The following is a 24,182-nucleotide window of genomic DNA, read 5'->3' as shown; positions in this document are numbered from 1 at the left end:
TTAATTAGATTGGTTGCTTTTTTAAATGTTGAAATGTATATTTTGGATTTAAACTTATACCAGATATCTGGTTTGCAAATATCTTCTCCCATTCAGTAGGCTGCTTTTTTTATTTTATTAGTTTCCTTTACTGTGCAAAAGGTTTTTAGTTTGATGTAGTTCCACTTATTTATTTTTTCTTTTGTTTCTCTTGTGTGATAAGACATATCCCCTCAAAATTGCTAAGACCCATGTCAGAGAGCTACTCCCTGTATTTTCTTTTAGGAGTTTTATGGTTTCAGGTCATACATTTAAGTCTTCAAACCATTTTGAGTTTATTTCTGTATATAATGTGAGAAAGTAGTCTAGTTTGATTCTTTTGCGTATAGTTGTCCAGATTTCCAAACATCATCTATTGAAAAGACTGTCTTTTCCCCATTGTATATTCTTGCCTCCTTTGTGATAGATTAATTGATAATATATGCATGGGTTCATTTCTGGGATCTCTACTTTTTTCCATTGATCTATGTATCTGTTGTGCAAGTATAATACTGTTTTGATTACCGTAGCTTATAGTATAGTTTGAAATCAAAGAATGTGACATTTCCAGCTTTGTTCTTCTTTCTCAAGTATATTTTGTCTATTTTGGGTCTTTGTGTTTCCATATAAATTTAGAATTATTTGTTCTAGTTCTGTGAAAAATGACATTGGTATTTTGATAGGGATTGCTTTGAATCTGTAGACTGCCCTGAGGAGTATGGTTATTTTAACAATATTTATTCTGCCAATCCATGAGCATGTTATAACTTTCCATTTGTTTGTGTCATCTTCAATTTCTTTCATCAATGTCTTAAAGTTTCCCAAGTATAGGTTCTTTTACCTCCTTGGTTTTATTTATTTCTAGGTATTTTATTCTTTTTGATGCAATTGTAAATGGGGTTGTTTTCTTAATTTCTCCTTTGAGTAATTTTTTGTTAGTGTATAGAATAGAACAGATTTATGTATATTAATTTTGTATCCTGCAACTTTACTGAATTCATTTATTAGTTCTAATAGATTTTTGGTGGTGTCTTTAGGATTTTCTACATACAGTATCATGTTATCTGAAAACACTGACAGTTTTACTTCTTCCTTTCCAATTTGGATTCCTTTTATTTCTTTTTGTTGCATTGCTGTGGCTAGGACTTCCAATGCTATGTTGAATAAAAGTGACGATTGTGGGTATCTTTGTCTATTTTCTGATCTTAGAGGAAATGCCTTCAGCTTTTCCTCATTGAGTATGATGTTGGCTATAGTTTTGTCATATGAAGCCTTTATTATATTGACATATATTCCCTCTATATTCTCTTTGTTGAGAATTTTTATTGTAAATGGATGTTGAATTTTGTCAAAAGCTTATTCTGCATTTATTGAGATCATGTAATTTTTACTCTTCAATTTGATGATGTTGATAATGTTTATCACTTGATTGATTTGCAGATATTGAACCATTCTTGCATTTCTGGAATAAGTCCCAATTGATCATTGTGTGTGATTCTTTTAATGTATTGTAGAATTCAGTTTGGTAGAATTTTGTTGAGTATTTTTGCATCTATGTTCATTAGTTATATTGGCCTGTAACTTTCTATTTTTTTGTGCTGTATTTGTCTGATTTTGGTATCAGGGTGACGCTGGCCTTGTAGAATGAGTTCAGAAGCATTCCTTCCTGTTCAGCTTTTTTGGAGTAGTTTGAAAAGGATAGGCATTAACTCTTCTTTAAATGTTTGGTAGAGTTCATGCATGAAGCTGGATAGTTGTGGACTTTTGTTTGTTTGGAGTTTTTTGATTACTGATTTAATTGATTACTAGTAATCCACCTTTTCATATTTTCTGTTTCTTCCTAATGCATTTTTGGGAGATGGTACATTTCTGCGATAGTATCCATTTCATCTAGGTTGTTCATTTTATTGGTGTATAATTGTTCATAGTAATCTCTTATTCTTTGTATTTCTGTGATGTCCCTGTCTTATTGTGTGAGCCTATACTTTTCCAGAAGTTGATTAATAACTTCTCCCTGTCATTTGCTGTCTGTGGCACATCTGTCTGGATGGAGTGATTGGGAACAGCTGTCTGCTGACCCCTGAGGCTTCCTGCATTCTGTGATTACTGGTTTTCCACTGATTATGGACAGGGGGGGAAGAGAAGAAAATTTGAGGAATTCATGTGAAGACTTTATATCATATAGTGCACTATACATTAATGAAGTAACTTATGTGTGCCTTTTTATTGAGTTGTATTAAGGCCCTTTGGAGACTGTATTGTGATTACTCTCTTCCCGGAGAGAACACCAGGCTCCGAGGGGCCGCACAGAATCAGTGTTGGAGCTGGTGTTCAGATGGGTTCCAGGGTGGTGAGATAATTTTTAAAAATATTGTCCTCTGTTCCCAGTTCCTGGCACACAGCTCCTGAAATCCTTGTAATTTGCTAAGTGATAACACTAGGAGCAACTCCTGTTCTAGTATTTGTTTTTGACCCCATCCCTGGCACACAACTCCTAAATTAGAATTTTCTGGATGATAACAGTGTCTTTTCCTCTATTTAGGCAACTCTGGGTGGGCTCCTGGATATCTCCTGGATGGGGGATAGTCACCAGAAAGACAAAACCATGATTAGAATATTGGAATTTTTCAAAACCATCCCCTTTCTGGAAGAAAGGGGAGAGGGTTTGGGAATGGGGTTAGTAATTGATTATGTCTACATGATGAAGCCTCCATAAAAATCCAAAAAATTTATGGTTCGGAGAGCTTTCAGGTTCATGAACACATTCAAACTGGAGAGTTCCTGTTAGGAATCTGCAAGTCATCACAACACCAACCTTCTCCCTGCCTCGGCCACCTGCTGCCATGGGTGATGGCAGCTGAATAACTTCCAGGGTTCTAATATGGAAAACTCCCAGGCTACATTCCTGCCAAGGACACCCTCCTCACGCAGTACCCTAGCTCAAGCTTTCCCTTGGCTTTGTTTCCTCTTACACTTTTCTCTGACCTTATGTCCTGCTCACATCTATGTTGCAGAGGCTTGTAGAATAACATAAATTCAAAAGGAGACCAGAAGAAACATCAGATGAGCACATAATGGGGGACCATCAGCAATGACCTCTATTAACTGGATATGTGCAGACATCAAACACTTATTGAACACCTACTGCACACCAGCCATTGAGCATAGCAACTTGCTACTACGATAACTACAGTGAGATTAGCCCTGGACACAGAGTTGCTGTGTCACCAGAGAGATGGTCTCTCTTCTCAGCATAGAATTCCAAATCCCATTCCTTTTTTTGTCCCTTAAGGAGATTTTAAGTGAGTCTTTAAGACTGATCCCATATTTTGTCAAATGAAAGTCACTGAGGTGGAGGTTGTCCAGGAGTGGGAGCATGGAAGTATCTGGGGGTCCTCGTTTGGGGCAGGGGCACCAGGCCTTCTTAGAATAACTCCACCATCAAGTCAGCTGGTGGTGAAAAGTTTTTCTTTTTTAGGAAAAGCTTTAGTATTATTCACTATAGTATCAAGGAAGTGATTTTGCAAATAGAAGGTCTTTATAAAGTAAAGGCCAATAGCAAGGGCTCCCCCAGTGACTGAGCAGTTTCTCAATGTATTTTAACAGTTTCCCCCCTAAGGACTCATTACCCTTTTCAACAGAAAACAGGGAGACATAATGTTTGCCTTGAATTTCTATGCCGACACATGCAAATCCTTGGCCATGATTTCCAAGGATGTGTCAAGTAGCCCGAGGTAAGACCTATAGAGAGTTAAAGTCTCCGTTAGCTTCTCCACATTATTATCATTGGCCAAGTCACAAAAGGGATAGTGGCTGGGATTCAGCATTTAAGGCCTCCAACCAGACCTTCTGTTTCAGAGAATCCCTCTTTCCATTAATGACAGCTTCAGTAATACTGAGAAGCCATTGCACATCTTCATGATGTGCTGCTTGTGGGCTGCTTGTGGGCTGGGAGCTCCCATGGAAGAGTGGTCTCCAGATTTGGGAAATCAGTCAGACACACAAATGCTGAAGACTAAGAAGACCTGAGGGTCCTTCACACTGGCCACCAGTAGTTTTTCCAGACAGTTGTTTCAAATCTTTTGTAGGAGTCTCTCCTTATCCAAGGTCACAATTTTACACTTTTGTTCACTATCTACATTGGTTCAAATGAAATTATTCTTCATTTTTCCAATTACTATGGCCAGTTCTGTATCATTTTCTTTGAAGTATATAGGAGAGATGATAATATAGTCTTTCTTCCCTCAAACTTGCTGTGTGGTCATGGGTATGCTGTGTTACCTTCCAGGATCTGTTAATAATTAACCTTGTTTTTTCAAAGTTGTCTGATGGTTGTTGCTGAGATGTGTCTTGTAATCATAATAAGAACCCCAAGGGCCAGTCCAGCCACAGAAATATCTCCAACTTGGGAAATTTTCATAGGGGTGACATATATCCTACTATTTTTTACATACTAAAATGCTTCCCTTATTACTTTAGTAGCTATAATTACTTATATATGATACTTTATAAACTTAAAAACTTTAATTTCTAGTGAAAACCAAGAAGTATGTCATTGTGAACTATTTGTCATACCAGCATTTTCTGATTGGCAACTTTATGAACATATTTGATAACCTCTGAAAACATACACTGTCTCATAGCATAATTTCTTTCTTCTATGTGATACATGTGTCTAATAAACCCAAACATCTCTAGTTCTTTTTCTCATAAGAAGACAAATGTAGGTAAATTTAGACTTGTCTAGAAATCAATGTTTCAGTATTTTATCTTATTTAAAAATTTTCTAGACACTCAATGAATTCTCATAATTTAATTTAATTTAGCAAAACTCTCAAGTTTCAAGTATTAAAAATCCGGAGAGACTGTAACTGAGCAGGACCCTATTGGGCCTCCCCAGAACACATCCCCCGCAATGTCCTCTACCTGTCTCTTTTCTGTAGAAAAACTTTAGCCTCCTAGGCCTTCCCTGAGTTCCAAAGAATACATTTCATCAGAGAGGTGAGAAAAGGCAGAGATAAAGGAAAACAGTCAAGCAGACAAAATAATAATAGTTTAGTCATTAAACAAAGTCAAAGACCTTTAGTTCATCCTTGAGGGGTATAGATAATATTCTGAGTGGTGACCTTTGAGCTGTTTTTTAGGTAAGTGTACAATGCCCACAGGCAGTCTGGACCCCAGACTGGTTGGAAGCAGAAGACTGATGATGTTGACTCCAGATTACCTCACTACCAACCAGTCAGGAGAATGTCCACAGAATGATCATGAACCTCACAACCCCCCTCCCATTCCCTGTCTTTAAAACCTTTCCCTGAATGCCATTGGAGAGTTCACATCTTTTAATCCCTAGCTTCCTGGACTCCTTGCTTGGTGCCCTGAGATAAATGCTGCATTTTCCTTCACCACAACCCAGTTTCTGTAGATTGGCTTTATTGAACATGGGTGAGCAGACCCAAGTTTGGTTTGGTAACAAGATTATTTTTAAGAAGACATTCCCCAAACATAATGATTTCCAAAGAGTTCATCCCAGAACTCTTATTTACATTTAATTTTTTATCATATCAAGCTATTTTAAAAAATTTGCCACAGAAATAATATGAACTTATTTGACTTTCAGTAAACCTATTATACTTGACATTGATGACTCTAAAGACATTATTAATTAAACCTACAATCTTCAACTTGTTTTTATTCATTAAAAGTTAGTCCTAGGTCATGTGCTTCTTTAAAAATTTGGGTTAGTTTCTGTTGTATTTAAAAATATTTGATTTGTAAGCACTTACTTTCCTTAAAGCCAGTTAAATAGGGCCCATTTACAAATTAATTTTTACATGAAGTCAGACAGAACCAGAGATCTTGTAGCTTCATTAAAAAAGTTAGTCATGGGGCTTCCCTGGTGGCGCCGTGGTTGAGAGTCCGCCTGCCGATTCAGGGGACACGGGTTCGTGCCCCTGTCCGGGAAGATCCCACGTGCCACGGAGCGGCTGGGCCCGTGAGCCATGGCCGCTGAGCCTGCGCGTCCGGAGCCTGTGCTCCGCAAAAGGAGAGGCCACAGCAGTGAGAGGCCCGCGTACTGCAAAAATAAAAAATAAAAACTACCTTGTTTCCATTGACCCTTAGTTGACAACATTTGTGCAAATATATTCTCCAGGTTTTTGAAGATTTTTTTGTTTTTTACTGTCAGTAAGCATTTCTTTCCATGAACAGAATCTTTTCATTTTAATGTAGTCAAAGTCACCCAGTTTGTTAATCTTTTCTATCCAGTTATCATCTGGGTATCTTGTTTAAGAAAATTTTCGGAACCCTAAGATCAGCTATAGTTTCTTCCAGTTTTCCATTTGAAATTTAGGCCTTTCCTCCTCTAGAGCTGATTATCAAAAGTGATATAGATAGGGAATCAATAACGTTTTTCCATATGGATAACTAGTTTGTCCAACTTCATTTACTAGACAGCGCCTTCATTACCCACTGACATACAATGTACTTCTTCCATTCAACACAATTCTGTAAATCCTGAGTCTAATACAGTGTTCTGTGCTGTGTTCTGTGAGTCAGTTCATACATCCCTGTGCCGGCACTCAAGTACAGCATTAAAGTATACTTTATTTTTACAGTGTATAAAATATACCTGAAAAATACCATATATGGTACTGCAAACCCTACCATTTCTTCTTCTTCTAAAGAAAATTTGGTATTTTCTCCTTAATCTTCCATGTAAATTTAGGAATTCAGGCTCCTCCCTCTTCTCTGTGCCCAGCTCCTTGCGGTTTTGCCTTGTGTCTCCAGACCCCCTGCTGGTAGTTTGATTCGCTCATCAGATGTGACCCCATGACCTGCCAGAGTGATCCAGGCCCCGGGTTGACAATGTGGCAGTCAGTTATAGGTCTCCTAACGATGAAAGAACAAAAAGACAGAGAAAAGTTGGAGAAATGCTTCTCCCTCATTCACTGGAAGCTTTGAAAAGTTTCTCACAGCCTTCCTTCTTCCCTGTTGTCTGTGCTTCCCTGGGTGTCTTGGTTAGGTGACCTCCCAGGGGTCCTAAGAGACCTACCTTTCCTGGCCTTTAGTACCTCTCTGCCCTCTCCTTACTCAGTGATCCTCCGGAAGTCACACTCTTGTATTTTCTTTACTGGAAAATGTGGTGCTGTAGAGAAAGACATATACATGATTTCCCTGGTTTCATTTTCATTTCTGGAAATGTTAGTTTCAACTATCAATCTTTTCTTCCTAAGGGAGGAGCTCAAGTCAGAGGCTATTGTACTTCTTATTGCCTCCCATCCAGGGCCTCATTTCCCACATAGGACCGAAGTTTGCCAGTCCTTGCTCTCTACTGTGTCTGCCTTTAACTGAGCGAGGACAGTTCTCTGGATTGTTCCTGTGCTGGGAGCTGCAGGGGGCACTTCACCAGACTCTGCGTTTTCTACTGTTTCAGTGGAAACATTTGGGTCGGAGCTCTGACCAGAAATGTCTTTTCTGTCTTGAACTGGTGAGTGAGCAAGCTTTTTGCACTTGCAGGGATGGGATGTTTGATTTTTGTTTGGAGGCCCGAGGGGCAGGGCTGGCTGTTGGAGACCTGTGGCTTGGTGCAGAAAGCCTGGTCATCCTTCTCAGGTGGTTAAGAGAGTGAGGGAGGGCTGAGAACTGCCCAGGGCTAGGGCAATAGTGGTGAGAATGGGAGGAGTGACTGGATTCTGGATAAATTTGGTCAGGTTGCAGGATTGGGGGTGTGAATTGTGAGAGAAATAAGATTATGTGGACAGCCCCATGTGCAAATGAGGGGTGGCATTGACATCATCTGGCAGGGAGAAGTCTATGGGAGGAGAGGGATGGGGGCTTGAGATAGGTTTGGTCTTGTTCAGTTACTAAAGATCATCCTAGACCTACAAACAGGAGATGTTGTATAAACAATAGGATATTTAGGTCCGGGGTCAGGGCAGATGCCTGGGGTAGAGATATAAATTTGGGAGTTGCCAGCACATAGATGGTGCTGGACAGCATGGGACAGGTTAAGATAACCTAAAGGGAGCATGTATGTGGAACAGGGTCAGGACTGAGCCTGTTGTAGGGGAGGAAATAATTTTCCTCTACCCTTGTAGGTTCTTATGTCTGGTTTCAGAATCAAAATGACATGAGGCAGATTAATAGAAGAAAAAAACAAATTTAACTTTGTATGTGCAGGGGTTCCATAATATGAGGCACACCTGTGTTCAGGCAATTGAGGCTTATATGCTATTCAGATTTCAGGAGAAGGGGTAGGAGTCTGGGACTTCAAAGAGGGAAGTCAATTTACAGGAAGATGGAAAAATAAATGTTTGGTAAACAAATGTTTGCCATGCCATGCAGAAACAACGGGAAACAGAGGGGACTTGGATCAAACAGGCCTTGCTAAGTTTCCCCAAGTCTACCACACTAGCTCATAGTCTTTGTAGACATCTTTGGTGATAGCTCTTCTTCCTGAAACAGGCCCTTTATCTAAGTTCTTTTAGGCAGTTAAGGGGAAGGTAAAAGCTCTTTCTGAGTCTTTGGTTTCTTAAAAATAATCATCCTAAAATAATCCTATGCCAAAGAGATACATTTGGGGACAGCAAATTTTGCTCCCCTATGCTATGGGCACCCCAATTTCAGATCACGCTGTGTGGGGGGACGTACACACAAAGCAAGGAGTGGTCGGCCACACCCACTTCCTGCTTTAGTTTAACAAAATGGTGCTGGGGAGGAGGAATTTTTCCTCTACCCTTCTAGGTTTTTGTGGCTGGTCTAAGAATTAAATTGACATGAGACAGATTAACAGGAGGAAAAACAAATTTAATTACCATATCTATGAAAGAGGGCTCCAGAAGAATATGGGGCGCAGAGGCAGTCAGGCAATCAAGGCTATGTATTCATTCTGAGCAAAGGAGATGGGGCTAAGGGTGTAGGGCTTCAAAGGTGAGGAAGATAAGGCACAGGGTAATGGGAAGAGGAAATGTTTGGTAAACAAGTATTTGCCTTGCCATGTAGAGACAATGGGACACAGAGAGGAATGGGAACAAATAGGTCTTGGTAAATTTCCCAGTCTACATGTCTCGCTGATATTTTTTTAGTTATCTCTGGTGACAGCTCCCTTCTTGGAACAAGCCCCCCCCCCCATCTAAATGCTTTTTTAAGCAGTTAAGGGGAAGGTAAAAAGGAAAACTTCCTGAGTCTTCTGTTTCTTACAAATAACCAACCTAAAATTATCCTCATACTAGAGAAGCATTTTGTGGTGGCAATTTTATCCCCTACACTGGTCATTCATCTGATTTTTCTTTCACCTTTGAAACAAAATGTCTTCTCGTTGCTCTAGTACCCTTTGTTTTTATGACTTAAAGGTCACATTTCAAATACATTCAAAATACCCTCTCTCCAGGCTGAGGTCCCTGAGGCTAAGTGTAACAGAACATCAGAATGGGACTCATTCTTTCTTTCTCCCTATGGGCTGATACATGGCAATAATTGCTGCTCCAAGTCAAGGTGAACCACCACATAGATATTTCAAATTAGGTGGCCACAAACTAGTTAGACCACTGTCAAAGCTCTCACCTGAATAGCAGGTACAAAAGGGTTGGGGTGAGGGAACATGTGAAGGGATATTTTGAGGGAGATGTTAGGGGAAGGGAGCCCCAGGGCAAAGATGGAGGGGTGATGCCTGCCCCTCAGAATGAGGGTTGTAGCAAGAGCTTAGGGAGAACAGCTAGAGGACAGGAAATTGGGTCTTTCCCAAGCCTGAGAAATCTAAAGTGAACGTCAGGTTAGCAAGATGAGGCAGGCAAGCCCAAGAAGGAGCTGGGCAGAGAGTATGTTGGGGCGAAGGGGGTGATGTGTGGTCCATACGTCTGATCCAGGCCACGCACAGGAGAAAGCTGGTATGGGGTCACCTCAGGGCATCTCTCAGAGGGCTGTCCGCAGGAGGGACCAGTCTGGAGTGTGGAGTTGATGAGAGAAGTGTGCGACGTGCATGCAAACCTAGGAGTCATCAGTGAGTATGGGGTCTTGTCTCGCTGGGGCTGGAGGCGATGTGGGGGAACTGAGTAGATGGAACAAAGAGGTTCCCTAAGGCTGCGCATCTCACCTCTCTTTAGGGTTCCCAAGGGGAGACAGTGTTTGTAAAGGGCTTCAGCCCTGGATTGGGTGGTTTCACTTCTAGGGAAATGACAGGACTGCCCGTTTTCAAATTATCTTGCCTTTTGTGACTCTAAAGCCCACCTTAAAAATCTCTCTCCTCTTTCCCCTAGTTCATTTCTCTTCCCATCACAGACTACCGCAGTCTTTTCCATTTAATATGTGTCAGGATATTCATCTTGAACATATTTATTAATGTATATATGTATCCATGAAAGCTATATAGTAATGCTTTATGTTTGTCCCTTTAATTGTCCACAAAATGTATTGAGCTTAAATTCTGTTTTATAATAAAAATACCTATTTGGTCTTTGTCCACAATTCCTGGAAGGAGCTCCTAAAAATGTTGAAATTTCCTCAGTGATAGGAATGTCTTTTGCAAGATAATGAGATTATTGGGGCAGGGAGCCTACAGAGAGCATCAGGATGGGGGCTGGTGGCCAGAAAGATCAAGCCAGAATTAAAGGGTTGGCAGTTTCAGTTCCTTCCTACCCTTCCTCCCTCCAAACTTCAGGGAGGGGAGGTGGGCTGGAGATTGAGTTCAATCATCAGAGGTCAATGACTTATTCAACCGTGCCTATGTAACGAAACATTAAAACCCCTAACAAGGTCAGTTTCTTACTTCCTAAGCTCAATGTTTTTTTTTTTTTTTTTTTTTTTTGTTTTTGTTTTTTTGTTTTTGTTTTTTTTTTTTTTTTGCAGTATGCGGGCCTCTTACTGTTGTGGCCTCTCCCGTTGCGGAGCACAGGCTCCGGACTTGCAGGCTCAGCGGCCATGGCTCACGGGCCCGGCCGCTCCGCGGCATGTGGGATCCTCCCGGACCGGGGCACGAACCCGCGTCCCCCGCATCGGCAGGCGGACTCTCAACCATTGCGCCACCAGGGAAGCCCCTAAGCTCAATTTTATTTGGGGCATCTCTCTATGTTGATGTGCATAGGTCTACTTTATATTTTCTGACACAGCAGTCAGTCAAATGTACATCCCATTATTTATTCATTATGAAAAGAACACAGCATTACGTAGGGTACAGGCCACGCTGTTGTAAAAGAGGGACTCAAACACGGAGACAGAGCACCAGGGAAGGCTTTCCCTCCCTCTGAGGGCAGAGCAGAGGTTAGCAGGCTGCACAGCCGTGTGCTGGTTTCGTCTTGGTCTGGTAGAGCTCAGGCCCTTCCCATCTTCACAATCCACCATCTTCGTGCCCTTGTCCCCATCTGTGTGTTTGTTTCTAGGGGAGCAATCTAATCTTCTCTGATTATCACATCAAGCTTGGCCCACATTTCCCTTGGTTCTCTCACTCCTCTGTCTCTCCCCTGGAAAGCAATCTCTATGAAATCAATGATTTCCATTCCTGAAGCTCCATTCCTGAAGGACAGTGGCTGGCACAGAGCAGACACTCAATAAGAATTTGATTAGAGAATAAAGGAAAGAATAAAGAATGATTGTGCTTAGAGAATAAAGGGAGGATTTGCTTCTAGAATAAAGAAATAAAGGAAGGAATTAGTTGACAGTTCACACGCTGCTTTCGTTCCCCCTGTGATTGCTTTGGGCTTATTGAGACCCCTTTTGTAAGCAAGTGATAGTTTCTGAAGATATGATCTCAATATTACTGGTACTATATTTTCACAGGTCCCAAAGCCTTCACATCAGAGGGGAGGCTAGGCTAGGTTTTAGGCAGTGGAATAAGATGGGATACAATTATCCTTACGCACAGTTACTCTCTGCTTAAACAACTAAGTTGAGGCCACACGGAGTCTCAAGTTAACACCTGTGATTTGCAGTCAGTTTGAATGTTAGCCATGGATACAGGACTTTTCAGTAAGCTCAGAGCCATTCACAGCACTAATGTCACCTTTGCCACCACTTAAGGGCTAAGCATCCATTCAATTTCTCTTGAAATAGTAGGAATGGTCACCATCTAAGAGTTTGGTTATGAAATAGCATGGGGATACATCAATTTAAAGTAAATTTTACAACAAGCAGACAGAAAGTGACATGTGGAGAAATCCCTAATTTCACAGGACTGCTCCATGATTGCTTCTAGGTGAAGGTTTGGGCAATTGTCCACTCTTTCCCCACTGCTCCTAATGCTGGCTTTACATTCTCCCTCGGCCACCAGTCTTATGAATGAGTCCAGGAGTAAAAGATGCATTTTACATAGGAACCAAGTATACTCAACACACATGCACAGACACAGTCACATACCTGAAAAAGAGATTTTACCACAGAATTTGCCATCTCTTCACTATTCAGTTCCAGTGGGTAACTTAAAAAGAAAAACAAACGCTTGTTATAACCCACAAAATAGATTTCACAGCTTCAGACAAGCAGAATGAAAACCACTTAGTAGTGGATTTCCCATGCTGGTTTTTATATAACTCCCAACATGCCCAATTATCCCAAGTCCCAACCAAAGGGACCCATGGAGAAGTGTGGCCCACCTTGCACCAGATGTGGAATCCGAGGCATCAAGGACTTCTGTGAGCCCAGGATCCAATGTACATCAAGCCCCAAGTTTGCTCCCCATTTGGTCATTATCATGAAAGGCTGATGGAAAATCAACATGCTCGTTTATTCCAGGAAATTATGATAAGCCTCAACATCATCAAAGGGTCTGGGACTGAACAGGACACATCTGGGAAGATGGTGTTTGAAAAGCTCCCACCTCACTAACATCACCTGTAAAGGGAAGAGTTGGTGTCCTGCAATAGAAATAGTTTCTCCAATGCTAATACACAATTAAACTGAGGGCGACTGAAAAGTCCCATTAGACATCTCATCCTTGAAAGCCCACCTAAGGTCCCTATTCCATGGGAGGTCCACGCTGGGGAACTAGTGGACTCACAATTCCAGATGCCCCAGAAATGGCCAGGGGCTCCTTCTCCAGCTTAGACTCTAAGAGTGGCACATCTTGCCCTCCTTCTACACATGTGGTCTCCATCAGAAGACCCCGAATGCCAGGAACATGGAGATGAGAGGCACACTGCCTCCACACTGGAGGGCTGGATGGGTTTGGAGCAGCAAAGTATTTGTGTGCTGAAGAATGTCAGAGAGGGGTCCTGCTATGAAAACTCACTGAAATGAGTAAGCCAGATGCCAAGTTCTCCTGTCCTGGTGTGGGCTCCACCTTTCATGTCCTTACAGTAGCACAGTTATCGAACAAGTTCCATCTTAGGAGCTCTCTCACTTACAAACTCAATGGAAGCAGAGGGTGACGGTGATCAGATAGATGTCAGTGGCCCTCCTGGCATGTCATCCCTCCCAGGGGAACAGTCGTCTCCTCAAATAGAGGCAATTCCTTCTGGGACCATCCAATCTCAGGTTGCTCCAGAAGGAAGAAATGGAATTGTGGAGGGTTGGGGTCATCCTAGGGAGAGCTGAGGGAAAGGAAGGAAGAGGAGCTGGGAAGGACAGTTGGTTGTCCTGCAGTTTTCTCCTTCTGCGGCCCCTCGGGGACACTGGAGCTCTCCGCTGGGTTATTTCTAGATCTGAATGCTGGCAGGGCCCCAGCTCCAGGGGGACTCAGGCAGCGGAAGTTTCAGTTCTATTCCTGGAAATGACTCTAGTTGTCCAGGAAAGGGAGTGCCAGTTTCCTTTCTGCATTCCGTAGTGGAGGGGGCACTGGCCTGAGCCAGACTCTAAGGCGTCTGTGTCAAGTCAGAGCACAGAGGCCAAGCACAGAGTTGGGGAGTCCTGGGTCCAGCCCTGCTGCTTCCCTCCAGAGCCATGTCCTCGGATGTTGGTCCTCACCTCAGTCCTATGTCCACATTCAGCTTCACCGTCACCCAAACCCTGCCCCTTCCTGAGGCTCAAGACACTGTCTGCAGAGATGCTCGCTGGTGTTGCCCAGCTCACTCAGCACTTGGGTTCACTTGCCATCACCAGCTTTGCTCCGAGTGCATATTCTCCATCCACCACGGACCTCCCTGCCGACTCCAAGCTCTGACCCCTACCTGCTGTCAATGCACCCGCTGGGGGCCTGAGACCCAGCAATGCTCACCACTGGCCAGGTGACCCTGGGCATCTGCTTCACATCCTAGTGATTATCATGTGCTCACTCGCGATCAGAAGGGATCAGAAGGAAAAGCTCCCCAAGTCTTCTGTGGTCAGCAGAGAGGCCCCAGACAGAGGACTGCGTGCGTGTAACGGAGTTAGAAATTTTTCAAGGATTACAATGCTTTCAAGGTTTGGGCAGATTGCAAACGTCAATAATAGGATAGGAAATTCGTATGCACCTAAGAGATTGTGAATTCAGTTTAGCCACCATTGATTCCTTCCCTGGGTCAGAAAAAGACAGTTGACAGGTTGGGGAAAGGGGAAGGCAGAGATCACTTTAGTGAACTTGTTGCAAGGGGTGTGGCCAACAGTGAGGGCTGGATGTTCTTTTCTGGGTAAGTTGATATCAGAGATAAGAGGCTGGGGCTACCCACCTTGCCCAACTCTAAGGAGGAGGTAGCAGGCCTGCAGGTCTGGGCTATGCCTGTCCCTGAGATCCCAATGAGGATGTCAGTGTGAGCCACCCATGGCCCCACCTACGTGAGGGACAGTCACCACACCAGTGGCTTCAGCAGGATTGCACCTATCCCACCTGAGTGTGTCTTTCCTACCCTTTATTGTTCCCATCCTTGTAAGAGGGTCAGTACGAGGAAGAAAGAGGGAGAAGCTGACTCGTTTCCTGTCCCTGCTGGATAGGCAGGGATAAGCAGCTATCTCACTTGGTGGAGGGACTGAGCCAGGGCAGGGGAGATTTCAACTCTGTAAGAGTCTGCAGATTGTTTATGAGACCAATTGGACTTCTGCTTACCTGAGTGGGACCAGGAGACAGGATATTTCCTGAGACATTCCTCCCCCCTCCTCCAACCAGGAAATGTGTGCTTTGCCTCTGTGCATTTCAGAGACCTTATTGATGTCCAGGAATAACTTCCCTGTCCTGAAGGTGTGATGCCCTAAGGAGACTGAGATATTAGAGGCCTAGTCTTTTCAGTCACCCACAGAACGGGGCCCAACTGCAACTGAAAAGCTCAGTAAATATTTGCAAGGTAACACACCCACTTTCAACTTTAGCAACAATCTTATAGTTAAGCCACTTGCAGAGGATTTTTCTGGAGGAACTCAGCCTGAACCCTGCTGGCCCACACCCCAGCCTGAGGGCTTTAGGCAAGGCATTTAAGGCCTGTCCTTCCCTTTTCTCCTGTTCCTTGCTTTGCTTTGCTAGTATTCCCAGGCCTAGTCTGGTCTCAGATACAGGCCTGACACAGCCTCTTGTTCAGCTCTCCAGCCTTCCCAGTTCCTGGTGGTGAAGTGATGACCATTCAAACATCACATGGGTTGAGGACCTGCCAGAAGATGGAGAAACATGAGAAGAGGTGGCTCAACCGAAAAAGAGGCTGAATTTGGCTGCCTGCCTGGACCTTGTGAATTCCTCTGAGCCCAGGTTCAAATGATTTCAGGCATCTAATATAGACAGATTAGCCTGAAAGCAGAACCCAAACCTAGAAAAGGTTTTCAAAGTGTGGACCTACAGTGCAATCAGCAACCTTTGTATGTCTCTTGTGGACTCTGCCCAGATCCTACTTTGGGTTCCTACTCCGTGCAGGGAGAAGGCACCTTGCCAGAGACTCACAGACCTCTGATGGGACCTATTAGGAGTTTCTCCTGCAAAGGCAGAAGCCATGCTTGAGTCCAAGAAACAATTCCATTTGGTAGGTGCACAGTAGTGACAATGACATGCTGTGTCACCTCTTGTCCTGAGGAAGGTTCATGTGGTTTCAGTGGACTTAGGGCTAGAAAGTCTGACTATGGGCCATGAGGTGTGCATTGAGGGACATCACTGAGCAATGGCCGCTCCAGGCCAGAGCCTGTGAAATGGGGCACCAGACTCAGAGTGACTCTCACCATGAGGACCAGACCAGCCCGGGGGGAACTCTGAGTGGTGTTTTTAATTAATACTGAAGTCTCTTATTTATTTTATTTTATTTTATTTATTTTTTGGCTATGTCAGGTCTTAGTTGTGGCACGCGGTATCTTTGCTGAGGCATGCGAGATCTTTAACTGTGGTGCACAGTCTCTTCGTTGTGGCGCACAAACTTTTATCTAGCCATGGCGCGCAGGTTTTCTCTTTTCTATTTTTGGCGCGCAGGCTCCAGGGTGTGTGGGCTCTGTAGTTGTGGCATGGGGGTTCCAGAGCACATGGGTTCTGTAATTTGTGGCATGCAGGCTCTCTAGTTGAGGTGCTCGAGCTCAGTAGTTGTGGCACGCAGGCTTAATTGCCCCACGGCACGTGGTATCTTAGTTCCCTGACCAGGGATCGAACCTGTGTCCCCTGCACTGGAAGGTGGATTCTTTACCATTGGACCACCGGGGAAGTCCCCAAACTGAAGTTTTTAATTGGATGTCTGTATGTGTTCATCTGTATCTACAGCTAGCTGTCAAATTCATTTGTGATCTTTCATCTTTGCCTTGCAGTTCTTTCTGCCTGGAATGACAATCTCTCTGTCCCCACCTCCTTCCTCAATGATTTCTCTGTCTTTCTTCCATCATGGCATTGATTGTCTCTATGTGTCAGACAGAGTATTTCTCTGATGTCCCCAAACTATGGAAGTAGGGAGAGATTCATGACAGACTACAGAGAAAAGAATATATGCAGCGCCAATTTGAAAGAACTGAGATATTTTTCTTTTTAAAATCCTTTGTTTACTTATATAATATGATGATCACCTACACACTGAACAACCATCCCAAGAAATAGAACATCTTCAATAACTATACTTACCTATGTGTTCCTATTTACTCCATACTCTGTCACCAGCCCTTGTTTAGCAACTTCATGAAGTATGTATTTATGATTCCTTTCTGTCATTCGTTGTGTTATCACTTACATATGCATGCCTAAGCAATATTTTGTTGTGTTTTCTTGAAGATTTATTTAAAGAGTATTCTTTTTTCCTACTATTTTTTCCTACCATTTCTACTAAATTCTATTTATTTTAAACTCAGTGTTGTGTTACTAAGATTTATTTACCTATGTATAACAATGGATCAGTGTTGTAGAGCTCAATTTATTTATCCATTCTCTGTCAGTGGCTATCCTCTCCTTTCTCACAATAATGAAGACTGCTGTTAGAAAAACATTTTACATGTCCCCTGTACATTTTTTTTTTTTTTTTTTTTTGCGGTACGCGGGCCTCTCACTGTTGTGGCCTCTCCCGCTGCGGAGCTCCGGACACGCAGGCTCAGCGGCCATGGCTCACGGGCCCAGCCGCTCCACGGCACGTGGGATCTTCCCAGACCGGGGCACGAACCTGTGTCCCCTGAATCGGCAGGCGGACTCTCAACCACTGCGCCACCAGGGAAGCCCCGCCTGTACATTTTTGCACAGTGACTCCTAGGTACCATGTTAGGAGTGGAAATGCTGGGTCGTAAGGTGCATGAATGTACAATTTAATAAAATTAACCCATATTTTTTTCATAGTGATTGTATTGATTTTACATTCCCAGCAGCTATATTTCAGAGATTCTACTGATTCACATTCTCCCTAGTACTCGATATTGTCCAACTTAAAAATTTTTCCAATTGAATTGACATACAATGTCATCTCACTGTGCACAGTTTTGTATTTGCCTCATTACTAAGGAGGATGCTAAACTTTCTGTGTGTTTATTGGCCACGCTTGTTTTTGTTTTTTGTTTTTTTCCTGAGAAAGATCTGTTCATTCCCCCCCATGCCCTGCACTTCCATACTGGATTGTTTTGCTTCTTAGTGATCTCTAGCATTTAAAAAATACCTTCTTAGTATTGATTTTTAGTTTACAACATTTGTGCCAATATCTTCTCCACGTCTGGAGAATTTTTTACTGCCCTAAAGCATTTCTTTTCATGAACAGAAATTTTTCATTTTAATGTACTCTAAGGCACCCCATTTGTCAATCTTATTTATACAGTTATCTTCTGGGTATCTTGTTTAAAATTTTTTCTGTACCCTAAGATCTGCCATATTTTCTAATAGAGTTTTCTATTTGAAGTTTAGATCTTCACTCTTCCTCTAGAGTTGATTATCAAAAGTGATATAGGTAGGGAATCAGTAACATTCTCCAAATGGAAAACCAGTTTTTCCAGCTCCATTTACTTGATAGTGCCTTCTTTACTCACTGACATTCCATGTACTGGGTTGGCCAAAAAGTGCCTTCAGTTTTTAAGTAAAAATAAAAGACACATTTTTCATTTTCACCAAGAACTTTATTGAACAACATCGTCACCCTTTTGTTCCACTACCTTCTGTCATTTTTCAGACAACTTCATAATTCCATCTGCCCAAAAGTTTGTCATCTTTTTGAGCAAAGAACTGCTCCAGGTGTCTTTTACAGTCTTCCAGGGAATTGAAATTTTTCCCATTAAAAGAATTTTGTAAAGACCTAAATAATGGAAACCTGAAGGTGCAATGTCTGGTGAATACGGCAGATGAATCAGAACTCTCCAGCTGAGCTGTAACAGTTTCTGCCTGGTCATCAAAGAAACAGGCTGTCTTGCATTATCCTGATGGAAGATTATGCATTTTCTGTTGACTAATTCTGGACGCTTTCGTTGAGTGCTGCTTTCAGTTGGTCTAATTGGGAGCAGTACTTGTTGGAATTAATCGTTTGGTTTTCCAAAAGGAGCTCATAATAGAGGACTCCCTTCCAATCCTACCATATACACAACGTCACCTTCTTTGAATGAAGACCAGCCTTTGGTGAGGTTGGTGGTGGTTCATTTCGCTTGCCCCACGATCTCTTCCGTCCCACATTACTGTACAGTATCCACTTTTCATCGCCCATCACAATATTTATTTATTTTTTGCAGTACGCGGGCCTCTCCCCGCTGTGGCCTCTCCTGTTGTGGAGCACGCGCAGGCGCAGCGGCCACGGCTCACGGGCCCAGCCGCTTTGCGGCATGTGGGATCTTCCCGGACCGGGGCACGAACCCGTGTCCCCTGCATCGGCAGGCGGACTCCCAACCACTGCGCCACCAGGGAAGCCCTGATGTCATTTTTTAAATGCACACTGATATAACAGCTGTCACATACACTCTAGCAAAATTTTTTCAAATGAAGTTAAAGACAACTAAGTGCTACTAGAGCCATTTTATGGAAAAAACCCAAACGAACGTTCTGGCCAACCCATATGTCTCCCTTTCAACATAATTCCACACATGCCTGAGTCCAAGACAGGGATTGATATTATGTTCTGTGGGTCAGTTGGTTTATCCCTATGCCAGCACCCAAGTACAGCATTAAATACACTTTGTTTATTTTTGTAACGTATACAATATACATGAAAATATACCATACAAGGTATGGCAAGTCCTCCCATTTCCTCCTTGAAATGTGGGTTCTCAAGTATCAATCAGATTTTCCAGAGGGAGAGGCTCAGATTAGAAGGTATTTTACTTCCTGACGCCTCCATCTTCTGGGCCTCATTACTCAGGCAGCAGAGGCTTGCTAACCTTTGTTGTCTTCAGTGAGCACAGGAACACACCGTGTCTGCATTTCCTGGTGAGAACAGTTCTGGGGAGTGTCCCTGAGCAGTCTCAGCATTTTTTGCTGTTTTAGTGGAAACATTTGGATCTGATCTCTGTCATAGGAAGTCTGTTTTCTCTCTGGAAAACATGAGCTATACCTGCAGTGGCCAAGGCCAGCTTTGTGCTTGGAGGGCTGAGGACAGGGCTGGCTGGTGGAGAGCTGCAATTCCATCCAGCAGTTCATGCCAACCTCTTTGAAAAACACACAACCCCTGTGTCTGAAGATGCCTTTTCTTTCTTTCTTTCTTTCTTTCTTTCTTTCTTTCTTTGAGAACGTTGTAAGAAAATTCGGGGCAACAGAATGTTTACTCGTTTCTCCAGTAGTAAACTATGTAATGTTTAATGCACACTCAGGGTTTTCTGATTCTAGCCTTGCATTACCATAAAGATATTTAAATCTCTTTGAGTTTTGGTAATTAATAGCAATGCAAAATAATTAGTTTCTTTGCCATTTCCTTACTCTGTGCAGGCTATAACCAAATACCAGACATTAGGTGCCTTACGAAGAAAAATCTATTTCTCATACTTCTGGAGGATGAAAGATCAAGGCACATGTAGATTAGGTGTTCGATGAGAACACACTTCCTAGATGAATGTCTTTTCTGTTTAAGCTCACATGTCAGAAGGGTTAAGCTAGCTCTTTGGGGTCTCTTTTATGAGGGCACTAATCCGTTCATGATGGCTCTGCCCGCATGACCTAGGCACATTCGAAGGGTCCACTTACTAATAAAATCACTTTGAGCATTACATTTTATCTATGAATTTATGGGGACACATTTAGTTCATAGCCCATATAGAAATACAATCTGTCTGTTGAGGTTCAATAGTCTTCCCACCCTCTTCTTAGAAGACCTCACTCTTGTCTCACTTTGACATTCATTTCAATATTCCTGAGCTATAAATGTGTCTCTTCTTTGGTATTCTCTTTTCAACTAGCATTAACATCTGCTTACTTCCTTCATTAGTGAGCAGTTAAATAAAATCCTTAACATGTATTCATTTAATATTTTTTGATAGTCATGATTTTACTTTTTAAAAAAAATTGTTGGGCTTCCCTGGTGGCACAGTGGTTGAGAGTCCGACTGCCGATGCAGGGGACATGGGTTCGTGCCCCGGCCTGGGAAGATCCCACATGCCGTGGAGAGGCTGGGCCCGTGAGCCATGGCCGCTGAGTCTGAGCGTCTGGAGCCTGTGCTCCGCAACGGGAAAAAAAAAAAAATTGTCTCTGCACAATATGTAGGATGAGGGTGGAGGGCATTCAGCACACCCCTACTGGACAGAGCCCACAGGTAATACGTGAAATAATTTTATGGTATAAATATTTTTAAAATCACAGTTTCTTGGTATAACTTTCCTCACTCATAGTGAATGATAGGAGGTCCCATCAATATCATATTAATAATTTCCTTAAATTGCCTTGGTTTAATCAGATGCCCATGTTTCAAAACTGAATTGGATAGGGAAAAATTAGAGTTCTTATTTACTTCCTCTGCAACTTCATGTCACATGTTTTAAGTTCCACCCAAACTGGTCCATAAAGTGAGGTAAATAGACATTAAGCTGCCATGGGGTAACTATTACCACAATGACTATGTTCTTGGTTGTCTGCTTTATGGAACATACATCCTGGCAGGCAGGCCACCTGGTGGGCTTGTCTCTGTCTCCTGCCTCTCCCACAAGGCAAGTCCTGTCCTGATTTGCTGCAGGGTATTGGAAGTGAGGGTCTTTCTGGAAGTCATCTGTGCTCACTAACGTGTTGGCCTAAGTGATTCTTCCTGCAGAATGGAAAGGTGCTGGGCTCTGTATTCAGGTTTCAGGAAAATACAGAGAGTCTATAGTAGTTTCCCATTGCTCTGTAACAAATTACCACAAACTTAGTGGCTTAAGACAATATACGTTCATTCTTTTATAGTTTTGGAGGTGAGCAGTCAGCAGTCAAAATGAATCTTAAGGGGCTACAATTAAAGTGTCAGTAGGACCGGTTCCTTCTGGAGGCTCCAGGAGGTAATCCATTCTCTTGTCTTTTCCAGGCTCGAGACGCTGCCTGACGTTCCTTGGCTCATCGCCCTCCCTCCATCTTCACTACAACCTTTGTTCCTATTATCCCATCTTCTTTTCTGCACTTGGCCATGCCTCACTCTTATAGGGATGCCTGTGATTATATTTAACCCATGTGGACAAACCAAGATAATCTTTCCATCTGAAGATCATTAACTTAATCACATCTGCAAAGTGTTTTTCGCTATGTAAGGTAACATATTCACAGGTTCTGGGGTTCAGGATGTGGACATCTTAGGGGCCATTATTCTGTCTGTACATTGTTCTGACTCCTGGGACATATAAATCATCAGCTTAGAAAACAGGTAGTCTTTTCTGTAGCGATACAAACAAAAGTCATCAGGAAAAATAAATTAACCGTAGTAAAGTGAGTAAGCGTGAGAGGTAGGACTGACCTGTTGAGACCACGGTGTTTCCTCAGCTGAACCTGCCTGTTCTGCTGCTTCATTCACCTTACCTCCTTATTCTCTTTCCTTTTCCACAGATCATCCAGAGTTAACTGGCATGGATTGGTTCACCTCATATTTTCTGTCAGGAAAGAATTTTGAGCAATTGGCCCCCAAATTTGTCCCTCACTACCCCACATTGATCAGCAAGGCAGCAGGGATCCTCTCTCAGGAAAGCGTTGAAAGTATTCAAAGAGTCTTTCAGGAGGGGAAGCTAAAAGAGGTGGTTGAAGAGATTCAGGAAGCACTTCAGAAATCTGAGAATGCTCCCTTGGATGTGGCTGTGGTTGGGCAATCTGGTTCTGGGAAGTCCAGTTTCATCAATGCCCTGCTAGGTCTTGGTCATGAAGAGGAGGGGTCTGCTCATGTTGGAGTTGTGCCAACCACCATGAAGAAAACCCCCTATCAACATCCAAAATATCCCGGTGTGACCTTCTGGGACCTGCCTGGAACTGGGACTCCCAATTCCCTTCCATATCCTTATCTAGAAACTGTGGGAGATGAAGACTATGACTTTTTCATCATTATTTCGTCCTCACGGTTCAGCTCAAATGATGCTCTCCTCGCCCAGAAAATCAAGGAGAAGGGGAAGAATTTCTACTTTGTTAGAACAATGGTGGATGTTGAATTACATAGTGAAGAGAAAAGCAAACCCATATCCTTCAAAAAGGAGAGAGTCCTTCAGCAGATCCGAGATGACCACCTGTCTATTCTCAGCAACATCAGAGTATCTAATCCGTGTGTCTTCCTGGTCTCCAACTTTCACCCGGATAAGTTTGATTTCCCAAGACTGCAGGAGACACTGCTGCAGGATCTCCCCGCTCATAAGCGCTGCACCTTTGTGCTCCAGTTGTCCAATTTGTCTGATGCTTTCATTGAGGTGAAGAGAGTTATCCTCAAAGAGAAGATCTGGCTGAATGCCCTGAAATCAGCCATTTTGGCCATCATCCCTTTCATGGCCTTCTTCAGTGGCTTCGATTTGCCTAAACAGGAGAAGTGCTTGAACCTTTATCGAAGCTATTTTGGTTTGGATGAGCAGTCAGTCAAAGAGATTGCCCAGAAGCTGGGCACATCTGTGCAAGAGATCAAGAGCTCCACAAAGTCCTTGGATTTCTGGTTATTTGTGAAGAATGACAGTATAGCAGCAAAGGCCATGAAATGTGCTGAATCCTTTTGCTCAGTGAACGGAGGACTCCGATCTTTTATCTTTCAGTTTTTGAAAGTATATTTTTTACGTTTGAAATTCATCAATACGGTGGCTGATGATGTTAAAATGCTGTTGCATAAGACTTTAGAGAGCTGACGTCTAAGAGAATGAGGCAGAGATGGGTAGAGTTGCCTAACGACGAACAAAAGGGCCTCAGGTCTTGTGTTCTCTGGATGGGAGCAGGATCCTCTTCTACCTACCACCAAGGCCAACACTACCCTAAAGTAAAAAGATTGTCTCACTGTTGGAAAAAGACCATTGCTCCACATTGACGCTACACTGCTAAGTAAAGGGGATTTGACCATAACCTCTTTTCTGTACTCTCTAAGCTATTTTGCTCTAATCATGACAGATACACACCATATAACTTTCATTAATCTCCCGGTGTTATAAGGTATTTTTCATTTGCAAGTTTTACTCTGATAATAAACATTTGGTAATAATCAAGATAACTGTTATCTATTGGCTTTTTTTTTGTGTGTGTGTGTGGTACGTGGGCCTCTCACTGTTGTGTCCTCTCCTGTTGCGGAGCACAGGTTCCGGACGCGCAGGCTCAGCGGCCATGGCTCACGGGCCCAGCTGCTCCGCGGCATGTGGGATCTTCCCGGACCGGGGCATGAACCCGTGTCCCCTGCATCGGCAGGCGGACTCTCAACCACTGCGCCACCAGGGAAGCCCTATCTATTGGCTTTTTATGAATTATTATCCCCAGTCATCCTTTCAATACCATCTTCACCAAAATAAGGGAAAATACACAA

At 42.9% G+C, this 24,182-nt stretch overlaps 1 protein-coding gene across 2 annotated transcripts; it reads left to right on the top strand.

Annotated features, from left to right (window-relative positions):
* The first annotated feature begins 7,146 nt into the window (after positions 1-7,146).
* LOC131755276 (interferon-gamma-inducible GTPase 10-like) lies at positions 7,147-23,876 on the top strand. Of its 2 annotated transcripts, XM_067031881.1 has the most exons (3): positions 7,147-7,504; positions 9,882-10,015; positions 22,256-23,876. In XM_067031881.1, exons 2-3 carry the CDS (start codon positions 9,973-9,975, stop codon positions 23,518-23,520), a joined length of 1,308 nt encoding a protein of 435 aa, XP_066887982.1. In that variant the 5' UTR covers positions 7,147-7,504; positions 9,882-9,972; the 3' UTR covers positions 23,521-23,876. The 2 variants fall into 2 exon arrangements, with proteins under 2 accessions (XP_066887982.1, XP_058917689.1); XM_059061706.2 differs by lacking the exon at positions 9,882-10,015 and having other exon boundaries at positions 7,200-7,504.
* The last annotated feature ends 306 nt before the right edge of the window (positions 23,877-24,182 follow it).

This window comes from Kogia breviceps, chromosome 4 (assembly GCF_026419965.1).
Source record: "Kogia breviceps isolate mKogBre1 chromosome 4, mKogBre1 haplotype 1, whole genome shotgun sequence".
Classification (NCBI taxonomy): Eukaryota; Metazoa; Chordata; class Mammalia; order Artiodactyla; family Physeteridae; genus Kogia; species Kogia breviceps.
The sequence above is the reverse complement of the archived record's forward strand: the minus strand, read 5'-3'. Positions and strand labels throughout refer to the sequence as shown.

Bases quoted from the DNA above. Each gene is read 5' to 3' on its own strand.
- LOC131755276 (XM_067031881.1), top strand. From the start codon at position 9,973: ATGAGAGAAGTGTGCGACGTGCATGCAAACCTAGGAGTCATCA. The intron at 10,016-22,255 runs GTGAGTATGGGG...CCTTTTCCACAG, and splicing joins TGCAAACCTAGGAGTCATCA to ATCATCCAGAGTTAACTGGC.